Source organism: Colias croceus, chromosome 23 (assembly GCF_905220415.1).
Source record: "Colias croceus chromosome 23, ilColCroc2.1".
Taxonomy (NCBI): Eukaryota; Metazoa; Arthropoda; class Insecta; order Lepidoptera; family Pieridae; genus Colias; species Colias croceus.
Genome location: NC_059559.1, coordinates 125382 through 145934, shown reverse-complemented (window position 1 = coordinate 145934; position 20553 = coordinate 125382). Strand labels below are relative to the sequence as shown.

The 20553-nt window shown below is 49.5% G+C and overlaps 4 protein-coding genes across 4 annotated transcripts; all 4 read right to left on the bottom strand.

Moving 5' to 3' along the window:
* Positions 1-964: 964 nt before the first annotated feature.
* LOC123702066 (late histone H1-like) lies at positions 965-2297 on the bottom strand. The gene has a single exon (XM_045649712.1). The coding sequence runs from the start codon at positions 2195-2197 to the stop codon at positions 1367-1369; it is 831 nt and encodes a 276-aa protein (XP_045505668.1). The 5' UTR covers positions 2198-2297; the 3' UTR covers positions 965-1366.
* A 1753-nt stretch (positions 2298-4050) lies between these two features.
* On the bottom strand, positions 4051-4620 carry LOC123702095 (histone H4). Its single transcript, XM_045649740.1, has one exon. It carries the CDS (start codon positions 4548-4550, stop codon positions 4239-4241), a length of 312 nt encoding a protein of 103 aa, XP_045505696.1. The 5' UTR covers positions 4551-4620; the 3' UTR covers positions 4051-4238.
* Positions 4621-10688: 6068 nt separating this feature from the next.
* LOC123702075 (histone H3) lies at positions 10689-11421 on the bottom strand. Its single transcript, XM_045649721.1, has one exon. The coding sequence runs from the start codon at positions 11263-11265 to the stop codon at positions 10855-10857; it is 411 nt and encodes a 136-aa protein (XP_045505677.1). The 5' UTR covers positions 11266-11421; the 3' UTR covers positions 10689-10854.
* A 1520-nt stretch (positions 11422-12941) lies between these two features.
* LOC123702085 (histone H2B) lies at positions 12942-13464 on the bottom strand. Its single transcript, XM_045649730.1, has one exon. It carries the CDS (start codon positions 13433-13435, stop codon positions 13061-13063), a length of 375 nt encoding a protein of 124 aa, XP_045505686.1. The 5' UTR covers positions 13436-13464; the 3' UTR covers positions 12942-13060.
* Between the last annotated feature and the right edge of the window lie 7089 nt (positions 13465-20553).

The window sequence follows — 20553 nt, the reverse complement described above, 5'->3', positions numbered from 1 at the left end:
GGACTATCCTTTTTTTTAAGACGCCATCGGATTTAATATATTATACGGCACGCGTCCTAGTGATTGCGGTGGGCATGACGCCGTGAAATGCGAGCGAACACAAACGACGAGCGATGCGCAGTGAACACGACCGTGTCAAATAGGTAATAATAATATTTTTTTTTTTTTTTTAAGCGAGGCTTCATCAAGACCCATACCATACGTACATATACATGCAAATGATAATGATAATTTTTTTCACATTTCACACAAACAATATACCTACCTAAGCATTTTTTAATTTTTTTGATGCGGTGTACAGCATCCCCAAATATATTTGTAATGATTTTATAGCAAACATTACAATAATAAATTATTAATATGAGATTTTACAACAATCTAATTCTATGACGCTGTCGAAAAGACTTGTATCTGTACCGTGGTTGATTGTTTTAAAATAAGTAACAGAAACAGATTGTGTTGTCTAGACAACCATCAATAATAAATTCATACCAGTATAGATAGATTTTAGAGAGTATTTTTAACACAATTTTTAAAGTTGTGTTTAGTTTTATTTTTTATTATTACAAATACCTACATAGGTACTACATACATACAGGGAGTCGGGCGTCGGGCGGTCGGTCGGGCGGCGTGCGCTGGTGTGGGGCGGGCGGGCGGTGCATGTTTGTTTGCCTGTCTGTGTCTGTGTCTGTGTCTGTGTCTGTGTCTGTGTCTGTGTGGTAGCGTGTTGTAGTGTGCGATGATTAGTTACATATTTTATTTTGCAAGTTGAAGGTGAAAAGTAACGTGTGTGTTTACCGTACGTATTACGTAGGTGTTTGATTTTTTTTTTTCTTATTTCATTGCGCGTCGATGTGTAGTTGTAGTAACGTAACCTAACGTAAAGCTGTAGATTTGATTTTCTTGTTGTTATTATATTGTGCATGCATGTTGCTACTATAATATATTATGTATGTATGTAAAATTGTAATAATAATGACATGATTAAAACATGTTAAAAATATGTACCTAATGACAAAAGTGCTAAATGAATAATAATAATTAATGTTTGAGTTTGAGTTTGTTGATTATGTATAGGTGGTAGTAGTAGACTGTAGATGTTATAATATTGTAGTTTTATTGTACCTACAAGTTGCTTGTTCGTCCTCGCAAATTGGAAGGAAACGTTAACGTTCGTAGTGAGTGCGCATTCGAAAATATATGTTAGCCCTGAGAAGGGCTTTTTGGCGATAGATATAATATAATAAATATATTAATATCTATTTTGCTGAGACCGCTGCACTGCATAACCAGTTCCAACCTTCCTCGAAGTCGAATTAGGTTGCGCTTGCGCCTGCGATTGATCGATTGCACGCACACCACACGTTCACTTCTTGGACGCGGCCGAGGCTTTCTTGGCGGTGGCCGCTTTGGATTTTGGCGTTGCCGCTTTCTTCGGTTTCGGTGCCTTCGGCTTCTTCGTTGGCGGTTTGGCGCTCCTCTTAGCCTTCGGCGCGGCGGCCGACGCTGCTGCGGCGGGCTTTGCGGCCGCTTTGCCCGCAGCCGGCGCCTTCTTGGCGGCCGCGGCGGGCTTCTTTCTGCCTGCAGCTACTTTCTTGTCTTTCACCGCTGACGCTTTCGACTTGGACGGCGAGGACGAAGAGTCTGCGGCCGCTGCTGCGGCGGCGGCTGCCGCCGCCTTCTTGGACCTGCTGCCTGCGTTGACGGCCGTCTTTTTGGCGGCCGCTTGCGCCTTGCCACCGCCGCCAGATTTGCGCACCTTGACGGCCGCCGCCGCTCCGGAGCCCTTGCCGGCGGCTCCGCTCGACGGAGCGGTCTTCTTCTTGGCCGCGGAGGACTTTGACTCCAGTTTGAACGAGCCAGATGCGCCCTTGCCCTTCGTCTGAACGAGCGTGCCGGATTCGACGGCGCCCTTGAGATATCTCCTAATGAACGGTGCCAGTTTATCCGCGTCCACCTTGTACGTGGCCGATATGTACTTCTTGATCGCCTGCAGGGAAGAGCCGCTACGCTCTTTGAGATCGCTGATCGCAGTGTTCACCATTTCCGACGTCTTCGGGTGCGCCAATCTCGCTTTGGCCGCTTTCTTGGCTCCTCCCGACGCCGCTGCTGCTGCTGCTGCTGCTGCTTTGGGCGCTTTCTTCGCGGGCGTCGACGCTGGCGCCGGAGTTTCAGTTTCGACTGCGGTGTCTGCCATTTTTGTTAATTAAAATTCAACTTCACGTCGACAATATGTAATAATTATTATATTATATTAGTATATAATATTATAATTACTGTTATACGTAGTACGTAGTAGGTTTCACTGTATTCGACGTACGGTGTCGCTAGTGTAGGAATCGACTGGACGGTTTACCTCACGGGGAACCGTGCAATCGAGATACGTTTTCTCGCGGTCGCGCTTGAAACTTTTCACTAACATGCCTCCGTTCGAACGTATATTTTACGTGAAATTAACGTTTAAAAGCATACGTTTCACATGTTTCTCGTCCCTTTTGAGATCGGCCCTCGTAGTGTGCAAGCCCGCGCGACGCTCGAGGAGCGCATCGATCGCGATGGACGTTTAAATTTTGCCAAGGGCTATCCGCGTGCGCGGTGTCAACTTTAAAATTATCATTTCACCTGTAATTAAACCGATTGTCGTTTCGAAAAAGGCTCTCTCAATACACTGATATACAGACGTTAAGGTGAAACTATTCGTAATCGCCATATAATATGTTTGCGACGGTTTTTAGGGGGATGAATGTGACCTGTTGTAGAACAGCATAACGCAAACGACGACCGCGCGGCCGGCTACACACACAGTTCGGCGATCGGTCGAATATGTTTAACGTCCTTTAAATACAAAAATAATAACAATACGAATGTGCCACAATAAAGAAATGACAATATTATAAATAAATGTCACATATTTGTCACATATGTATTGTCACAGGTAAGTATTAACCAGTAGACCGTACATAGTACGCACACCACACCGCACCGCCCGCACGTCTTAATATTGTCAAAATATTATATAGGCCGCGCGAGAACGAGACTACGATTCACAATTGCGTATTTATTAATATATTATTATTGTGTTAACTTAATATCGTCGCATAATAACGCATAATAAGCAATACCTAAATAATAGACAGAGGAGAAGTAACAATATTATGATGACGAATCGATAATAACACGAATGTAGTTAATTAATAGTTTATTATTTACCTAATCGTTAAGTTACTTATATATCATCATCATCATCATCATCATCATCAACTTAATGCAATTACAAATTCAATAGCGACAATGACGTATCCATGTTTTGATGAATTATTGTCGTACCGTTCGTTGTAGATTCCTTAAATCTTCGTAATGTACCTAAGCGCAGTAAATAATAATAGGTACTTAAATAAGAATATAATAATGAATCTAATTACCTATTGTCGAGCCAATTTAATAGGCCACATTTGACGTCTATCAATTTTATCTTCGAACAGAGGTAACCTGCTTAAAAACATCGATTAAAGTGAATAAATCGATACGGATTTGAAACATTTGTCAATCGAATTTATTAATTTATGATGATGATTCAGATGATGATTTTTATTCACAAGACGTAATCAATGCATTCTATTCTAGATGTCAGATTTCGATTTTTAGAGTAACGCTTCTGGTATTTATTATGTTTAGAATGGTTTATGAGTAAAATGAAAATATCTTAAAATTATTACTTTTATCGGTCATTTCTAACAAAACGAAATATCTTGTTATTCTATGTCGTCGTTACTAGATTACGTTGTTGAATTTTGTTGAACTGTCAAATGTTGCCTATTAAAGTGGCTCTACTATACTTAATATTATAATTAATGCGAAAGTTTTTGATGGATGGATGTATGGATGGATGTATGTATGTATGTGTTGAACCGATTACAATGAAATTTAGCACACATAATAATATTATAGAGAGTACAAGTGAAATGATAGCGAGTGTTGTAGTTTTGCGCGCGAGGGGAAACATATCCATAATACAATATTATAATATAATATTGTGGAATTAATGAATCGTTTGCGGCCCTGAAAAGGGCCTTTTTGTAGTTAATTTGTTTGTTTCAAAATCATCGCCGTGGTGATCGTACGCCCATCTTTATTCGTACCAAGAAGTATTAAAGGCCGAATCGATTGTATGGAAGAATTGACGTACGTACGAACGGACGGACGATCTTTGAAGTAACACAATTACTATGTAAAAACAATTAACCGCCGAATCCGTAGAGGGTACGTCCCTGACGTTTCAGCGCGTACACGACGTCCATTGCGGTGACGGTCTTCCTCTTTGCGTGCTCGGTGTAAGTGACGGCGTCGCGGATCACGTTCTCGAGGAATACCTTGAGAACGCCGCGCGTCTCTTCGTATATCAAACCGGATATACGCTTGACGCCACCCCTGCGAGCGAGACGACGGATCGCGGGCTTCGTGATACCCTGGATGTTGTCACGGAGCACCTTCCTGTGCCGCTTAGCGCCACCTTTTCCGAGCCCCTTGCCTCCTTTACCGCGGCCTGTCATATCGCCGACTGTCTTGCGTGATTCTACTCGTTTAGATACTTGCTTACTCGCTGCGTGCCCGAAAGCTTGTGCGCTCCGCAAGCTTCGGAGCCTTCTCTCACACCATCGACTGATGTGGGGAAAGAGTACCGGGGCTAGGCCCCCCCACTCTGATTTCTCTCGCCCCTCGCAACTGCGAGAGGGTCCCTGGAGGACCCCACAGTTTTTATGGGGTCATCTAGTTATTTTATTCGCATCTTGCGTTTTGCTCTATGATTTTCGGCTCAACGTAGCACCCCCCACCCAGGCAACCTGCCCTCGGCGACTCGGGGTTTGCGTTTCCGCGATCTGGGCGATCCGCCCCACCGGGTGAGACCCTTACGGGAGGCCCAGCGAGCGCGGGTCAGCGACCAAGTGCGGTGACGACGCATCCCCCTTGTCCCGGGCCAAGTCGCGTGGGTAGGGTTTCCTGTCGATCGCACTGGAGTGCCACGGAGCGATGGTTTGGAGGTGTGCGAAGTCCGATGTTTCCGCTCTGTTGTACATCTTCCTTGCCTGGTCTGCGATGACATCCTCAAGGGATTCTACTCCCAGGTCCCTTTGGATAGTGTCGTTTCTGACGTATCTGGGGGCGTCGACTATCACTCGCAGAGTGCGCGACTGAGCCGTCTTTAGCTTTTTCTTGCTGCTTGCAGAGGTGTAGCCGTACCAGACTGGAGCGGCGTATAAGATTTTCGGCTTGACGTAGGTATTGTATAGTCTCAGCTTCAGTCTGGTAGGCAAGCTGGACGCGAAGAGTGGTCTCAGTCGCACAGCTGCGACCTGTGCTTGACGAGCGGCTTTTTGGGCTTGGTGGTTGAAGGTCAGGCGCCTGTCGATCTCCACCCCCAGATACGTGGCCTTATTTGACCATGGGATCTTCGTCTGCAGGATCTCTAAGTTTGCTGGGTTTGGCGCACAACCCATACAAATCGCTTGCGACTTGCTCGGGTTCACCCGCATCCTCCATTTATCCAGCCACTCGGGCAGCAGGTCCAGGATCCTTTGCATCTTTATAGCTGCATGGTTTCTGTTGAGGGATGTTGTTATGTACGCCGTGTCATCCGCGAACAGGGACAATTGGGAGTCCGCCCTGCTCGGGATGTCATCCGTGTACACGGCGTACAAGTGCGGTGATAGGCAGCTGCCCTGGGGAACCCCCGCCTCGATCCTCCTAGTGCTGGAGGTGGTAACGCCTACACGGACCTGAAAGGCCCGGTCCTTCAAGAAACTCCTTATGAAATCAGGCAAGTATCTCGGGCAGTCCAGCCTGTAGATCTTGAAGAGGAGGCCTTCGTGCCAGACCTTATCAAATGCCTTCTCCATGTCCAAGAACACTGCAACTGTCGCTTCCCTCTTGTTCATAGCTGCCGCTAGGGTGTGTGTGACTCTGGACAGTTGCAGTGTTGTGCTGTGTTCCGTCCTAAAGCCAAATTGTTCTTCTCGTGGGGTGAAGTGGGGTGTAAAGCGCTTCAGGACTAACCTTTCTAGCACTTTGGACATGGAGGGCAACAAGGAGATGGGTCTGTATCCGTCTGGTCGCGTTAGATCCTTGCCCTGTTTGGGCAGCATCACCACAGTGGCAGTCTTCCACTGTAGTGGAACATGTCTCAGTCTTAGGCATCCGTTGAACACACGGCTAAGTGCCGCAACCGCTCGCCTGTGTAGATTTTTCAGGGCCAAGTTAGGGATAAGGTCGTTCCCCGGCGCCTTTTTCACCTTTAGGTTTCTGATTTCTCTTTTGACTTCGTTTGGGGACACCGCCTTTATCACTTCTTGCAGTCGCGGTCCGGCATATTCTTCATGGAGTGTGTTCTCCACTAGTTGGACGTGCTCCATGTCCACTACTGGGAGTGGCCTAAAGGTGCTGGCCAGGTGGTCAGCCAGCAGCTCCGCCCTCTGTGCCGGGTCATATATTAGGCCATTCTCAGCCCTCAGTGGTATGGTGGGGACGGCTTCATTTGTGAGGGACTTACAAATCCCGTATAGGGCCTCGTCGTTGTCAATGGCTGCGTCCATCTTGTTCTCCCACTCATCAATTTTATGCTTCCTCAGCAGATCCTTCGCCTCCTCGTCCATTCGGTTTAATCTGCTGCGGAGCGTTGGGCACCTGGTTCTTTGCCACTCCTTCCTGAGCCTCCGCTTCTCACGCAGTTTGGCTTCTAGGTGCCTGGGCAGCGGTGGGCGGTCGCCTGTGATCGGCTCTGCCGTGGAGCTCTGTAGGGCCTCCTGGATGCTTCGGGTAATGTCTCCGACATAGTTTTCTATGTCTTCCCTGCATCCAATCGGCCCTACGGTTATATTAGCCGTCCGCTCGGTGAAAGCCTCCCAATTGGTCTTCCCCCTTCTGGGGAGTGGCGGGATGGTTGTTGCGGGCGTAGCAATTTTTACCACAATAGGGTGGTGGTCTGAGCCCAGGTTGTCCTCCAGTACTTCTTGCACTAACTTCCCATCGAAGGCCCGGGTGACTGCGAAGTCTATAGTGCTCGGCATGTGTGTATGCGTGTCCGGGTAGTGAGTTGGTACACCCGGGCTGTGGGTGGTGGCGCCTACGTGGTCTAGCACGGCACGGAGTCGTGTACCAGCGGAGTTGGTGTTTGGTCCGCCCCATTCTAGATTTTGGGCATTCCAGTCGCCCATGGCCAGAGTGGCGATATCCTGCGGAGGAGAGAAAATCGCTTCGATGTCGCCTCTGGAGATAGTGTATCCTCCCGGCCGGTAGATGCCAAGAATTCTTGTTTGCGTGCCCCGGATGTCAATCTCAATTCCCAGGGCATCCATGGCTTCCAGCTGCGTATAGGGGGGCAGAGGTCTGTGGATTACTGCCCTCTTAACTAGAACAGCGATTCCCCGGTACGGATGTCCAGCTTGATTAGTTTTGTCCTCCCTATACACGTGGTATCCTGGGACTCTCAGCTTTTCCTTGGCCGATAGGAGGGTCTCGGAGATCAGGGCGATGTGGATTTTGTATTCGTGTAGGACCTGCTTGAGTAGAGCGGCTTTCTGTCGCAGGCCCCTGGCGTTCCAGTATAGGATCCGTATATTATCCATTATGGAGCTCTAAGATCTTCGACAGTCCTTGGACAACCGCCGTCACTGGGCTTTCGTCCTTCAGGATCGCGTTTAGAACGTCGACTAGGATCTTGACCAGCACGGCCACCTCCTCCTTCTGCCGGGGCGAGTCCTGGCGCGCCTGGCGTGGGATTCTTCTTATATTTTCGGACGCTTGTACGTCCTTGGCTGCTGTTGCCGCTCGACTGTCCGGTTGAGCGGTTGGAGGCTCCTCATTGGGCGGCTGCGTCTCCTTTTTCTTCTTCTTTGTCTTCTTCTTTTTGCCTTGTGTGGCCGCCGCTGCCGCTTTAGGCATGTTGGCCACAGCCATCAGTGAAGTACCCGCCTGTTCGCCCAGCGGGACGGGCTCTATGGTCGGCGGGGCGGGGGGGTCCTTGGGTTTCCCCTTCGGCGGTCTCGTTGCGGCCGTGGGACCGGCCTTCTTGTTCCTTGCCTCTCTTTTGAATACTGGGCAGGAGGCATTGTTGGCCGGGTGCGGCCCTCCGCAGTTCGCGCATGTCGCTGGTAAATCTTTTGGGCGACTGCACTCACTTGCCGCGTGCGCCTCCCCGCATCTTACGCACGCGATTTTTCTGTGGCAGTTGTGCGAGGAGTGGCGGAACTTCTGGCACCGGTGACATTGTGCCGGCCCCTTCTTCGCACGCCAGGCTTCTATTTTGACCCCCGGCATGCACAGCATTTCATTAATGCTGTATATAGCCGGGGTGGTGTCTGCTTCTCGTTTTATGATTGCGAAAAATATGCAGCCGGGCCGGCCCTTCCTTGCCCTTATATGGCGCGCATATTCCGCCTTATGCCCCAGTTCATTAAATGCCTCTATTATCTCCTCCGGGGTCGTCTGGCTGGGGAGGCCGCGTATTGCGACCTTCAAGCTCCTCTCTTGTGGCGGCGTGTATGCGTGCCACGCAATGTTTTCGAGCCCCCCCAAATAATTTTGGACGGCCCTGAACTCGTCGCCGTCCTCCGGCACAAATCGAATGCCCTTCCCGTATGGGCGGGCGCTGGGATTTCTTCCTATAATTTGCTTCAGTTTTCGGAAGTGGGCTGCCCAGTCGGGGAGCTCATCCACGACAATTGGTGGATATTTTTCCTTTTTGGTGGCAGTGGCGGCGGTGCTCTGTGTTGCAGGCGGCTGGTCTCCCGCGGGGGGCGGGGAGGATCCCACGGCCATCGCGTATGATGGCGTTACAGGATTGAGCCGCTTTTTCGGCCTCTCATTTTCTGCTTCAAGTTCGTCGCTTGCGGAGCGGGGGCGCCGCAAGGGGGTGTCCATGGAAGGGAGGGGGGCGCTCCTCGCCTCCTCGATCGCAGCCTTCTCCTCCTCCGGTATCGGTTGTGCCATCAGTCTCTCGATTTGCTTTCTTCGCTCACTTAAACATGCTGCCATTGCGGCGTGCATCTCCTCGGAGAAAGCCCCCATCTCAAGGAGGCGGCTTGTAAGGACCATGTCCCTCTCCAAGCGGGAGCGCGGCGATAGGATCTCCCTGGTTGATTTGGCCGAACTCGGCGGCGGAATCTTGGGGGGCTCAGGTTGTTCCTCCTCGTCCTCCGAACTTCCATCGTCCTCCATTGGGGTGCTCTTTTGCGAGCGGCTCTCTGCTCGGTCAACCTCGGCTTCAGTGTCTCTACGGCTCTCTGTGCGGTCAACCTGCATTTCGGTATCCATAACTCGAACGCTAGGTGGCGCCTCGGTGCTACGGCTCTCCTGTCGGTAAACCCGCGGGTTCGCGGGTTGGCCGCTAGGCGGCGCTTGGCTGGTGCTGGTGCTGGGCCTTGCCAGCCTGGGGTCGCGATTGCGAGGCTCCATTACAGCGATTAGAAATTATATTTCGCACCGCTGGAATGTAGTTTGGCCCTGAAAAGGGCCTTTGATTTGGATACACTCTCCGAAGAAAGTAGGGAGCGACCACACGGTCCCAGGAGGGGGATCTACAGCCCCTCCTCCTCACGTTCCCCGGTGAGACCCGCTTGTGGGAGGCCGGGAAAAGTGAGGAGGCGAGAATAAATCTTCCCTCCGGAATCAAATATGTTGGCTTCCTACTCCACGGCGGTTACTCGATGCAATTTTGCTAAGCAAAATTTCTTGTAACTCCTCAGTTGTGTTCGTAGACCCGGGTGTGCTAGTCGTCGCTCAGCGAATCCTGCGCTCCGCAACGTTTAAATCGCCTCTATTTATACACACACATTATACACGCGTTTCGCTCGGCCCGGCCTCGATGCGCGACGGAGACGGATAGATAATATATCGTGCATATCGAGGGACTACGTTAATAATCTTTGAATAATAATAATAATATGATATCAAAATCATAAATTCAAACTCAATCACAATAATTGACAACATTAATTCATTTTTTTTTAATCGCAAATATTTTTAGAGAAATTAAATAAAAAAAAAAAAAAAAAAAAAAAAAAAAACCGTAACCGTATCGTAGTTTACCTCAGCCTTATGTGATTTAAAAAAAAAAAAAAAAAAAAAAAATTTAACACAAATAAGGTTTCATAATATATTATCTTTAATTAAGATATTAAATAAAATCCTCCTTGATGATTCCCAATTCGACTGTAGTCTGTACTGTTATTTTACCTCAGCCTTATGTGATTTAAAAAAAAAAAAAAAAAAGTTTAACACAAATAAGGTTTCATAATATATCTTTAATTAAGTTATTAAATAAAATCCTCCTTGATGATTCCCAATTCGACTGTAGTCTGTACTGTTATATTTTTACCTCAGCCTTGTGATTTAAAAAAAAAAAAAAAAAAAAATGCCAAATGTACCAACATCTAAATGAAAAAACTATTTCATTAGAAGAATTTAAGGTTAATGGTTACTGAATGATTACATTACTAAAATCTAAAATTCATCAGGTAGGTAAGTTTTCTGTTTGTTTGTTATTTATAACAATATTCAGTATGCAGTAGGTAATATAATAATATTAATATTTATCATTCTCATAACAATATTATTAGGTATTTCGTTGTCTGTTTCTGTTACTGCACAGTGGAAAACATTTATAGTTAGGTTAGGTACTATTAAAATGAATCACGTGCGGCCCTGAAAAGGGCCTTTTTTTTTTTTTTTTAACATTCGATGTCCGATGACGTGTCCTCTGTGCTATGTCATGTTATGTTATGTTATGTTATTTCATATTGAAACCACACACCACACGACACGACACGACGAGACACGAACAATGCAAACAACAAACGGATCTTAGGCGCGTTCACCACGGATACGGCGGGCCAATTGAATGTCCTTTGGCATAATGGTCACTCTCTTAGCGTGTATAGCGCACAGATTGGTGTCTTCAAATAGACCTACGAGGTACGCTTCGCTCGCCTCCTGCAGGGCCATGACGGCCGAGCTCTGGAAGCGGAGGTCAGTCTTGAAGTCCTGCGCTATCTCACGGACGAGACGTTGGAACGGCAACTTGCGGATCAGTAGCTCAGTGCTCTTCTGGTAGCGACGAATCTCACGCAGAGCAACCGTGCCGGGCCTGTAGCGATGGGGCTTCTTCACGCCACCGGTTGCGGGCGCACTCTTGCGGGCCGCTTTGGTGGCGAGCTGCTTCCTCGGCGCCTTTCCACCGGTGGACTTGCGAGCGGTCTGCTTTGTGCGAGCCATTGTGATCGGCGGGCTTGGTCGAAATTCGAATTCACTATATTATAGAGAAATAAAACAACAAAGTGGCCGCGATACGACCGCACGGAGAAGTGGTTGCGCTTCGAATGAATACGAAAACGCGTACGACGCCGTTTTTATAAACACGCCGTTTTACATTACACGCGTCTCCGTTTCGTTATTCATCGTGGTCGAGTGCGAGAGAGACATCGATAAGTAACCGTTCGCGCGGTGTGTATGACGAGAAAAGAGAGATAAAATAATAATAATCAAAGTTTTGTGTTGGATTTGCACGATTCCTGATGCAAAATTAACTACTTACTCGAACTCGAAAAAAAAAAAAAAAAAAAAAAAAAGATCTTCAATGTGCAGATTGTCATAATATTGTCAATGTCATACACAACCCATTATGTTCGTCATTATGGTCGTAGGTACTGGATCTATTCATTAAATTTACATGTACCTAATCCAAAATGGATGGAAAACATTCAACTTTTTTATTTTACTCTACATAAGTGCAAAGTTTAATAAAAATGCGTTCAAAAATAAAATATGTCTTGGTTATTGCTTGATTCCTAGATTAAGAATTATTTTCTACTTTTTAGTGGTAAGTATCTAACTTGAAAGCGTGTTTCTTTTTAGTTTTTCAAACTCTACATAGGTATTTTCGTATAACAAAACTAAACAACACTAAAAAAAAAAAATTACCTACAAATACATAAAACGTTCATAATATACCTAACTAGAAATTCGCCGCGGCCTCGTTCGGTTGCAAATTTTATGAACATTTAAAACTTATAAAATTCCTTCATTAACCGCTCTATCTATTAAAATAAACCGCATCAAAATCCGTTGCGCCGTTTTTGAGATCTCGAGTAATCTTCAACTTGATCATTCCATAAGAAAGGAAAATTTCTATACGCCAGGAAAATTTCTATACGTCCGGAAAAATACTACTGAACCGATTACAATGAAATTTAGCACATATATAGAAGGTAACTGGGATTAACACATAGGGTAGGTTTTATCCCGGAAATCCCACGGGAACGGGAACTATGCGGGTTTTCCTTTGAAAACGCGGGCGAAGCCGCGGGCGTAAATCTAGTAGGTACAAAATATTAATTTACTAAAACTATTACAAAACACAAAACTAGGTATATAAATATAACACAACAGAAAATCGGTTCGAATGTCTGTCCGTGTGTGTGCTATTTTCCCTATATAAATTTGTATAATTAAAACTAGAGAACCGATTTTGATTCGGTTTATTTCAATAGATAGACTGCATCTCGAAGGCTACTTTTTATTATTGCAAAATAATATTTTTAAAGTAAAACTAATGAAGAGGAAAACTTTGTTTGTTAATGAATAGGCTCATCATCAAAACTACTGGACCGATTTTGATGAAATTTGGCACAGACAGTCTTCAGTCTTTAGACGCTGAGAAAGAACACAGGCTACTTTTTTAATATATACCGCGGGCGAAGCCCTAGTTTGTAAATAAATTAAAATAAATCATACCCGCAAATGACCAACGTTAAACGTATAATTCGAAATTCGAATTTCAAAATTACAACTTTAGGTTTTCTTTTTTTTTTCTCACTGCTGTTGTTCGTGTTGGAGAAACGTATTTTTGACGTGTAAACACACACAATTCATTCATGAAATATATTGTGGCCCTGAAAAGGGCCGTTGTTGTTTTGATAGTATTTATAATAATAATAAACACAAAACGCGAGCGAGCGGGCGTTCGATAAGTCGAACACGCCACGCCGTTGTCCCGACGGCGGACGGCCGCTCACTTGGAGCTCGTGTACTTGGTGACCGCCTTGGTGCCCTCGCTGACCGCGTGCTTGGCGAGCTCGCCGGGCAGCAGCAGCCGCACGGAGGTTTGCACCTCTCGCGACGTGATGGTCGACCGCTTGTTGTAGTGAGCGAGCCGGGACGCCTCCGCGGCGATGCGCTCGAAAATGTCGTTCACGAACGAGTTCATGATGGACATGGCCTTCGAGGAGATACCGGTGTCGGGGTGGACCTGCTTGAGCACCTTGTAAATGTAAATGGCGTAGCTCTCCTTCCTCTTGTGCTTCTTCTTTTTCTTGTCAGACTTCGAGATGTTCTTCTGCGCTTTGCCGGACTTCTTGGCGGCCTTTCCACTCGTTTTTGGCGGCATGTTGCTTGTTGTAGTATAAGTTCAATCAATTGAAACTGTATAACATTTTTACATATCGGGATCTTCGCACACGCAGCCTCCGCGAGGAGGCTGCGTGGGGAACATTGTTCGGGGCGGGAAGCCCCCTTCAATGGGAGTATAGCGCCGCCCGTCAACACGGGCGGGAATTTGGGGGGGCGTGAAAGCCCTTATTTTTTAGAATTTGATTCCGCGTCGCACGAATCAATCGACCTCTTTCTTTTACGAGCCCGGCCATGAGTTGTGTCATGACCGGGGACGGAGGGGGACTGGGGCGAAACGACACGAATGGGCGGGGTAGGAGGCGCCAATTGCGCGTGGGAGTATAGGTGGGGAGGTGGGCTGGGTACTTGTGTACCGACAGACGGGATTTGTATTGGTGTAGGCGTAGGGGTAGTGGGCGGCGCGGCTGGGCGCGCCGGAGCAGTAGAGTGCGGGACTTGCGGGGGCGTGGGAGTGACGGAATGCACTATAAGTGCATGTAGGAAGGATCGGAGGGATGGCGCGTTATGCACCGGGGTGTGAGGGAGTGCACGGAGTGCGTGGGTGGAGGGTGGCGCTGGAGGCGCGGTTCGGGGTGCCGACATTGCAGCTAGCAATTCCGGTGGATAGGAGGGCGTTGTGTACGCCGCGGGAGGGGGGGGTGATAACAAGTCGCGCGGAAAGGGACAGCGCGACTCGGGAGGGGCGCGCATCGGTGCAATCCCTCGGAGATGGGAATGAGAGGATGCATCCGCGCGCGCAAACATGTTTTGGGATAGGCGTAGGATGAAATCGTCAAGTGTTTCCACACCGAGATCGCTGCGTATCCGCTCGTTCCTCACGCACCACGGCGCGCCAGCGATAGTGCGTAATGCGAGCGACTGCCGCGCACGCATTTTGCGGCGCAGGCTTTCACACACAAACGCATACCAGGCGGGCGCGGCGTACGTGAGGAGCGGCCGTAGGTAAATCTTATACAGACTTACCTTTATACGCAGCGGGAGTTCGGATGACAACACCGGACGAAGTATTGCGTGGGCGGATTTACACTTATTGATTACCCGCTTCACGTGGCTGTTAAAGCGAAGCCGGCGATCAATAGTGATGCCCAGGTAGGTGACATTGTTGGACCAAGGGATTTGCTCACCGGCCAGAGTGAGGTGGGTGGAGGGGGTCATACCGCCGAATACAATCGCCTGTGTCTTTTTAGCGTTCGCGGTAATCCGCCAGCGCTCAAAATACGCAGGCAATTCGTCCAACCAACGCTGCGCCTTTATCACCGCGTTCGATGTCCATACCGATGCGGTGACAAAGGCTACATCGTCGGCGTACAAAGCGACGATATGGTTAGTGGGTTGCGCGGGGGAGGGGAAATCGTCTGTGTAGGCAGAGTATAGCGCGGGCGATAAACAGCTGCCCTGCGGGACACCCGCCTGCACAGCGTGGTCTTGTGAAACGGCGGGGGACACGGAAACGTGAAAGGAACGATTCGTGAGGAAGGAGTGCAATATCCTCACGAGCCGCGCGGGGCACTGGGTGGCGGTAAGGATCTTATATATAAGGCCCTCATGCCAGACGCGGTCGAAAGCCTTTTCGATGTCCAACAGCACTGCAACCGCTCTCTCATTCTTGTTCAAAGCGGAGCTAAGGTGGTGCAATACTCTTGTCACCTGAAGGGTGGTACTGTGTGCCTCGCGAAAGCCGAATTGCTCAGCGCGAGGCGACAAGTACGGGCGCAGCATTGGCAACAGCAATGACTCGAATACTTTGGAGACTGTGCTCAACAGAGTAATGGGTCGATAGCTGCTCGGTAAGGAAGCATTCTTTCCGGGTTTGGGGATCATTATTACGCGTCCGGTCTTCCACACTGAAGGGAAGTGACCGGAGCGTAATATACCGTTAAACAGCCGCGACAAAGCCGCGACTGTTTTACGGGGGAGGTGGCGGAGGGATTCATTCGTCACGCCGTCCGCGCCGGGCGCTTTGCGCAACTTTGTACGCGAAATCGCACGGCGGACGGCGGACGGGGACGTGAAGAATGCTTCCCCAGCGAGTGGCATCGGTGAATTTAGAAAACTCGTTAGGTATTCGTTCACTGCCGTTGCGTGGGCGGCGTTCGACGGCGTCAGGGGGTTCGGCTGAAAAACTTGCGCCAGGTGTTCGGCAAACAAGTCAGCGCGACCCTGAGGGCTGTATACATAAGTACCTGCGGAGTCGGTGAGTGGGCGCGCGGGGGCGGTTGAGGATTTGAACCTGCGACAGAGTCGATGAAGCGACGGCCAGTCCTCGGCGGCCTGTTCGAGCGACCGGTGCCAGCCCTCGCTTTTGTGCTCCTCAAGCGCCGTGCTAACCTGTTCACGCAACCGAACAAGTTGCCGCTTGAGGGTCGGGCAGCGCGTTCGCTGCCATTGCCGTCGCAGAGATCGCTTCCTCTGGATAAGGTTTTTGAGGTAACCGGGAAGGGGGGGGAGACGGGAGGTGGACGGTTTGTGTGTCGTGGCTCGGACGAGGGCGGTTTGTAGTGTATCTTGCAAATCATTCGCAAACAACTCCACGTCCGCGGCGCTTGTAACCGCGCGTGCGGGGGTGGAGCGCTCAAGCGTGCTTGCAAATAACTTCCAATTTACACATCGGAGGGAGCGGGATGGGGCGATTGCCGGACTGTCTGCAGCGAACTCGGCCAATACCGGCAGGTGGTCTGAGTCGAGTTCGTCCACAATGACAGTTTGCGTTATCGACTGGCGGACCACATTGTGGATCGAAAAGTCGATAATGTCCGCGCGGTAGGAGTCTTGATCGGGATAATGAGTGGGTTCAGGAGGACCCTCTATTACGATATTGTTATAATCAATAAGGTTATAGAGGGCGTTGCCGTTGTGGCAGTTGGAGCGAGACAACCAGTGCGTATGCTTGCTATTCCAGTCACCCGCGGCGAATGTCGGCACGTCCGAGGCGAAAAGTCGTTTCACCTCGTTCGTGTCAACAGTCCCCGTAGGCGGTCTGTATATAGCATACATACGTATTCTGCCACCTGGAAGTTCCGCTTCAACGCCAAGCGCGGAAAATGACTGGGATGTGAAAGCAGGGAGGGGGGTATGAGGAATGGACCGACGGATAAGGATCGCAAGCCCGCGGTATCGCCTGCCAGTAGGCGACACCTCGTCCCTGCGATAAACTACGTACCCGGACGCGCTCAGCTTCGAAGATGGCCCCAGCTGCGTTTCGTTTAGCAGCGCCGCATCAATGTTCTGCTCCCGCATCAGGTGGCGGAGCAGTGGCTTCTTATGCGCCGGCACCATAGTGCGGGCGTTCCAATATAGTAGCCTGAGCGCTATTGTTGTAGGAGGCTGAGGAGACCCCGCATTACTATGGGTATGGGGTCTGCTCCCTCCTCTAAGGCGCTCAGGACGCTCTGGAGTACTAGCGACGCCGCTCGGATCACCGCTTGCTTCGCGGGATCGGCAGGCGCCGCTAGGGGGGGCTGCGGTGCCGACGATGATGCGGTCGGCTGTGTTCGGCGATGTTCGGGAGCCGAAGTTGCACTCGGCTCCGTTCGGGGGCGCTCGGCTGTCGTTCGGGGGCGCTCGGCTGTCGTCGTTGTTGTACGACGTGCCGGCGGAATGTGCGCGGGCGGGCCGGCTTGGGGCGCTGTGGCGGCGTCGCTCCGAGGGGGCTGCGAGCGGGATTTTTTCCCGCGTCCTCGTCGCTTACGTTTAGCGGGGGCGGCGGAGGCGGGATTCGCCGCCGCCATGAGGCCGCTGGTGTGCGCTTCGCCGCGCGGCACCGGCTGGATAGGTGCGGGCGGCGCTACTGGCGCGCTGGGTCGAGCGGCCGGCGCGGTGCGCGGCTGCTGTGCGTGGGTGGTGGTGGTGGTGGTGCGCGCGATGGGGCCCGCCTTTTTGTTGCGGGCCTCGCGCCGCATCACCGGGCACGACGCGTGGTTTGCGGGGTGTGGCCCCGCGCAATTGGCACAGATGGCGGGGGCGTCTCTCGGCCGCGGGCAGTCCGCGGTCGCGTGGCCCTCGCCGCAACGCACACAGGCAAGGGGCCTGTGGCAGTTATGCGACGAGTGCCGGAAGCCCTGGCAACGATGACATTGTGCCGGGCCTCGCTTCGAGCGCCACGCCTCGACGATTACCCCGGGCATGTGCATCAGCTCGCTGATGTCATAAATGCCCGGGGTGAGATTTGGTGTTTTCCTCAGTATTACCAGGAAGAGGCATCCGGGGCGCCCCTTCCTGGCGCGAATGGGCCGCGCAAACTCTGGGTCATACCCGAGTTCGCGCAGCGCGGCGAGCAGCTCATCAGGCTGCGTATTGACGGGCAGTCCGCGGACGGCCACCTTGACGCTACGCTCGGCTTCGGGGGAATATGAGAACCAACTTATGTCGGCCCCCTCCCCCTCGATGCGGCGCAGGTAGCGGTCGATGGCGCGGTATTCTGCCTCGTCCTTAGGTGTGAAGCGCACGCCCGTCCCATAGGCGCGCGCGCTCACCTGGTGTCCAATGATGTTTGTCAGCTCCCGCAGATGAGTCGTCCAATTTGGGAACGATTCAATGATAATAGGCGGGAACCTCTTGGATGCTGCGTTAGGTACTGCGGTTGTGTTAGCGGCGCCAGGTGGCGCTGCTGTGCGCGCGGGCGGCTGCGCGGGCGTAGTGCCGCTGTTTGTCGCCGGCGGCGGTTGTAGCCCGGATGGGCCGGGCTGCGGCTCCTCGGCCTCTCCGACGTCGATGCGGCGGGGGCGGCGCGGGTCGCGTGGGTGTAGTGGTTTAGCGCCGGTGGCGGCGCCTGCACTTACCGCAGCGTAGGTGGCGGGTTGCGGTGCGGGCGCGATGGCAGTGTCCATCGTAGCTTCGGCTTCGGTGGCGGGGGCGGCGGCGGTGAGGGCGGGAGTCTGGCAAGGCCGCTTTGCCTGTGCCGACTCAACCTGCTCCTCATCTTCGTCGCTGCTAATAAGGCGGCGGCGCCTCGCTCTCAGCTTGCCGGGCGGGATCGGTACGGAGGCGAGCTTGTCCAACAAGACCTGCTCGTCCTCCGGCGACGGCTCCTCCCAGCAGCCTGGCGGCATTCGCGCCAGATCACCTCTACGCATCTCAATATAGGATGCCAACCATCCGCGCAGTTTGTGCGATAGGTGGCCCGACTGCACGAAACGATCTATCATCATCACGTCCGATAGATATGCGGTACGTGGTGATGTGACCTGATTCGCGTCGGACTCTTCCTCGGCGGCGGCGGCGGGCCTGGGTGTTTCCCATAGCGGGGCGGGTTGCCAGAACGGTTGGGAGGGGCGTCCGGGAGCGGAGCTCGACCGGACTGCTCCATAGCGGTCGTGGCGTATAACAAAACGCGGGCGCGATGGTCGCGCGGATCGCGCGGGAGTCGCGTGCATACTCGCGGCCTCCGTGTGGCCCTGAGAAGGGCCTTTAGGGTCGAGTGCTTCGGCGAAGCACTGGGTCGTCCGTCTGTGCTGTCTCAACAGTTACGGCCGCATCACCGCCCTCTCCGTTCTTCGGCTTTCACCGTCAAACGGCAGTCGGTGCTGCGGGACGTATCTGGGCTTCAACGAGCACGGGCGAACTTCTCAATGGGGCGACTAGCAAACGACTTTACTGACACGAAAGACGTGTAGTACGCACAAGGAAACAATGTGAGGCACGAACACAGCTCAGTTTGTATGTACGCGGGCACACACAAACAGGCGACGGACGTGACTGTCCTGTATAACATTTTTCGGTTCAAAAACCGGTCTACATCGCGCCACACGGCGTTACGGCCATCGGTTAGTAATGCGAGCTAGCACTTTTCGTTATCGGCCAATACCGTGGAGCGTAAGCGTCCCCTCCACACAGTGGGCGGTGAACATGCGGTGAATCATTTACATGTTTTCATTTGGCATTTTTTTTTTTTTTTAAATCACATAAGGCTGAGGTAAAATAACAATTACCTATACAGACTACAGTCGAATTGGGAATCATCAAGGAGGATTTTATTTAAGGATTTTTTTTTTTTAATTAAAATCTTAAATTTATCTTAAAGATATGAAACCTTATTTGTGTTAAACTTTTTTTTTAAATTGACACCAATAAATCAAACTGACGATGTCTGTCAAAATAAATATAATATTGATTCAAAGATAGTGCATGAAATTGCATTGCGTTGTTATTATTATTATTATTAATATAATAAAACGGTTGTGAGTGAAAAAAATTCTGTAACAGGTAGGTATAAAAATATCGAGCTAAATCATGATGGTACCTATATAATTTATTATCAATTAGTTTTTAGGATAACCACAAAAATGTGCATGTGCACACACAAATTATTTCTGGAAAGCATAATATTATGGAAACATAAAAAAATATACAGTCGTCTCCAAAAGCGAGAAAATTGAAAGGCAGCCTTGAAAGGTATGGTAGGTATAAATGTTATATTATTATTATTATCCATTATATTAATTATGGTCGATAATGTAGCTTTCGAATGATTTTGCAATAATAAAAAGTAGCCTGTGTTCTTTCTCAGCGTCTAAAGACTGAAGACTGTCTGTGCCAAATTTCATCAAAATCGGTCCAGTAGTTTTGATGATGAGCCTATTCATTAACAAACAAAGTTTTCCTCTTCATTAGTTTTACTTTAAAAATATTATTTCGCAATTAGTTTTTCAAACTATATATTTTATTTTACTTCATGCTCTACATAGGTATTTTCGTACCTATAACAAAACTAAACAACACTAAAAAAATTACCTACAAATACATAAAACGTTCATAATAATATACCTAACTAGAAATTCGCCGCGGTCTCGTTCGGTTGCAAATTTTATGAACATTTAAAACTTATAAAATTCCTTCAATAATATTAGTGTAGACAAACAAACATAAAATGTATTTTGATGCGTTCAACGAGAAGGTTTACTATAAACTAAACATCTATAATTATGTACCTACTATAATTAATATTATAAAGCTGAAGAGTTTGTTTGTTTGAACGCGCTAATCTTAGGAACTAGGTACTTGTCTTAGATAGCTCATTCAAGTTTATTATACGTAGGTTAGTTAATATTATTCATGTTCTGGTACGTGTCAAATGGTAAACGATCACTATCGTTGTTT

Coding starts and splice junctions, on each gene's coding strand:
- LOC123702066 (XM_045649712.1), bottom strand. CDS start 2,197: ATGGCAGACACCGCAGTCGAAACTGAAACTCCGGCGCCAGCGTCGACG.
- LOC123702095 (XM_045649740.1), bottom strand. CDS start 4,550: ATGACAGGCCGCGGTAAAGGAGGCAAGGGGCTCGGAAAAGGTGGCGCT.
- LOC123702075 (XM_045649721.1), bottom strand. CDS start 11,265: ATGGCTCGCACAAAGCAGACCGCTCGCAAGTCCACCGGTGGAAAGGCG.
- LOC123702085 (XM_045649730.1), bottom strand. CDS start 13,435: ATGCCGCCAAAAACGAGTGGAAAGGCCGCCAAGAAGTCCGGCAAAGCG.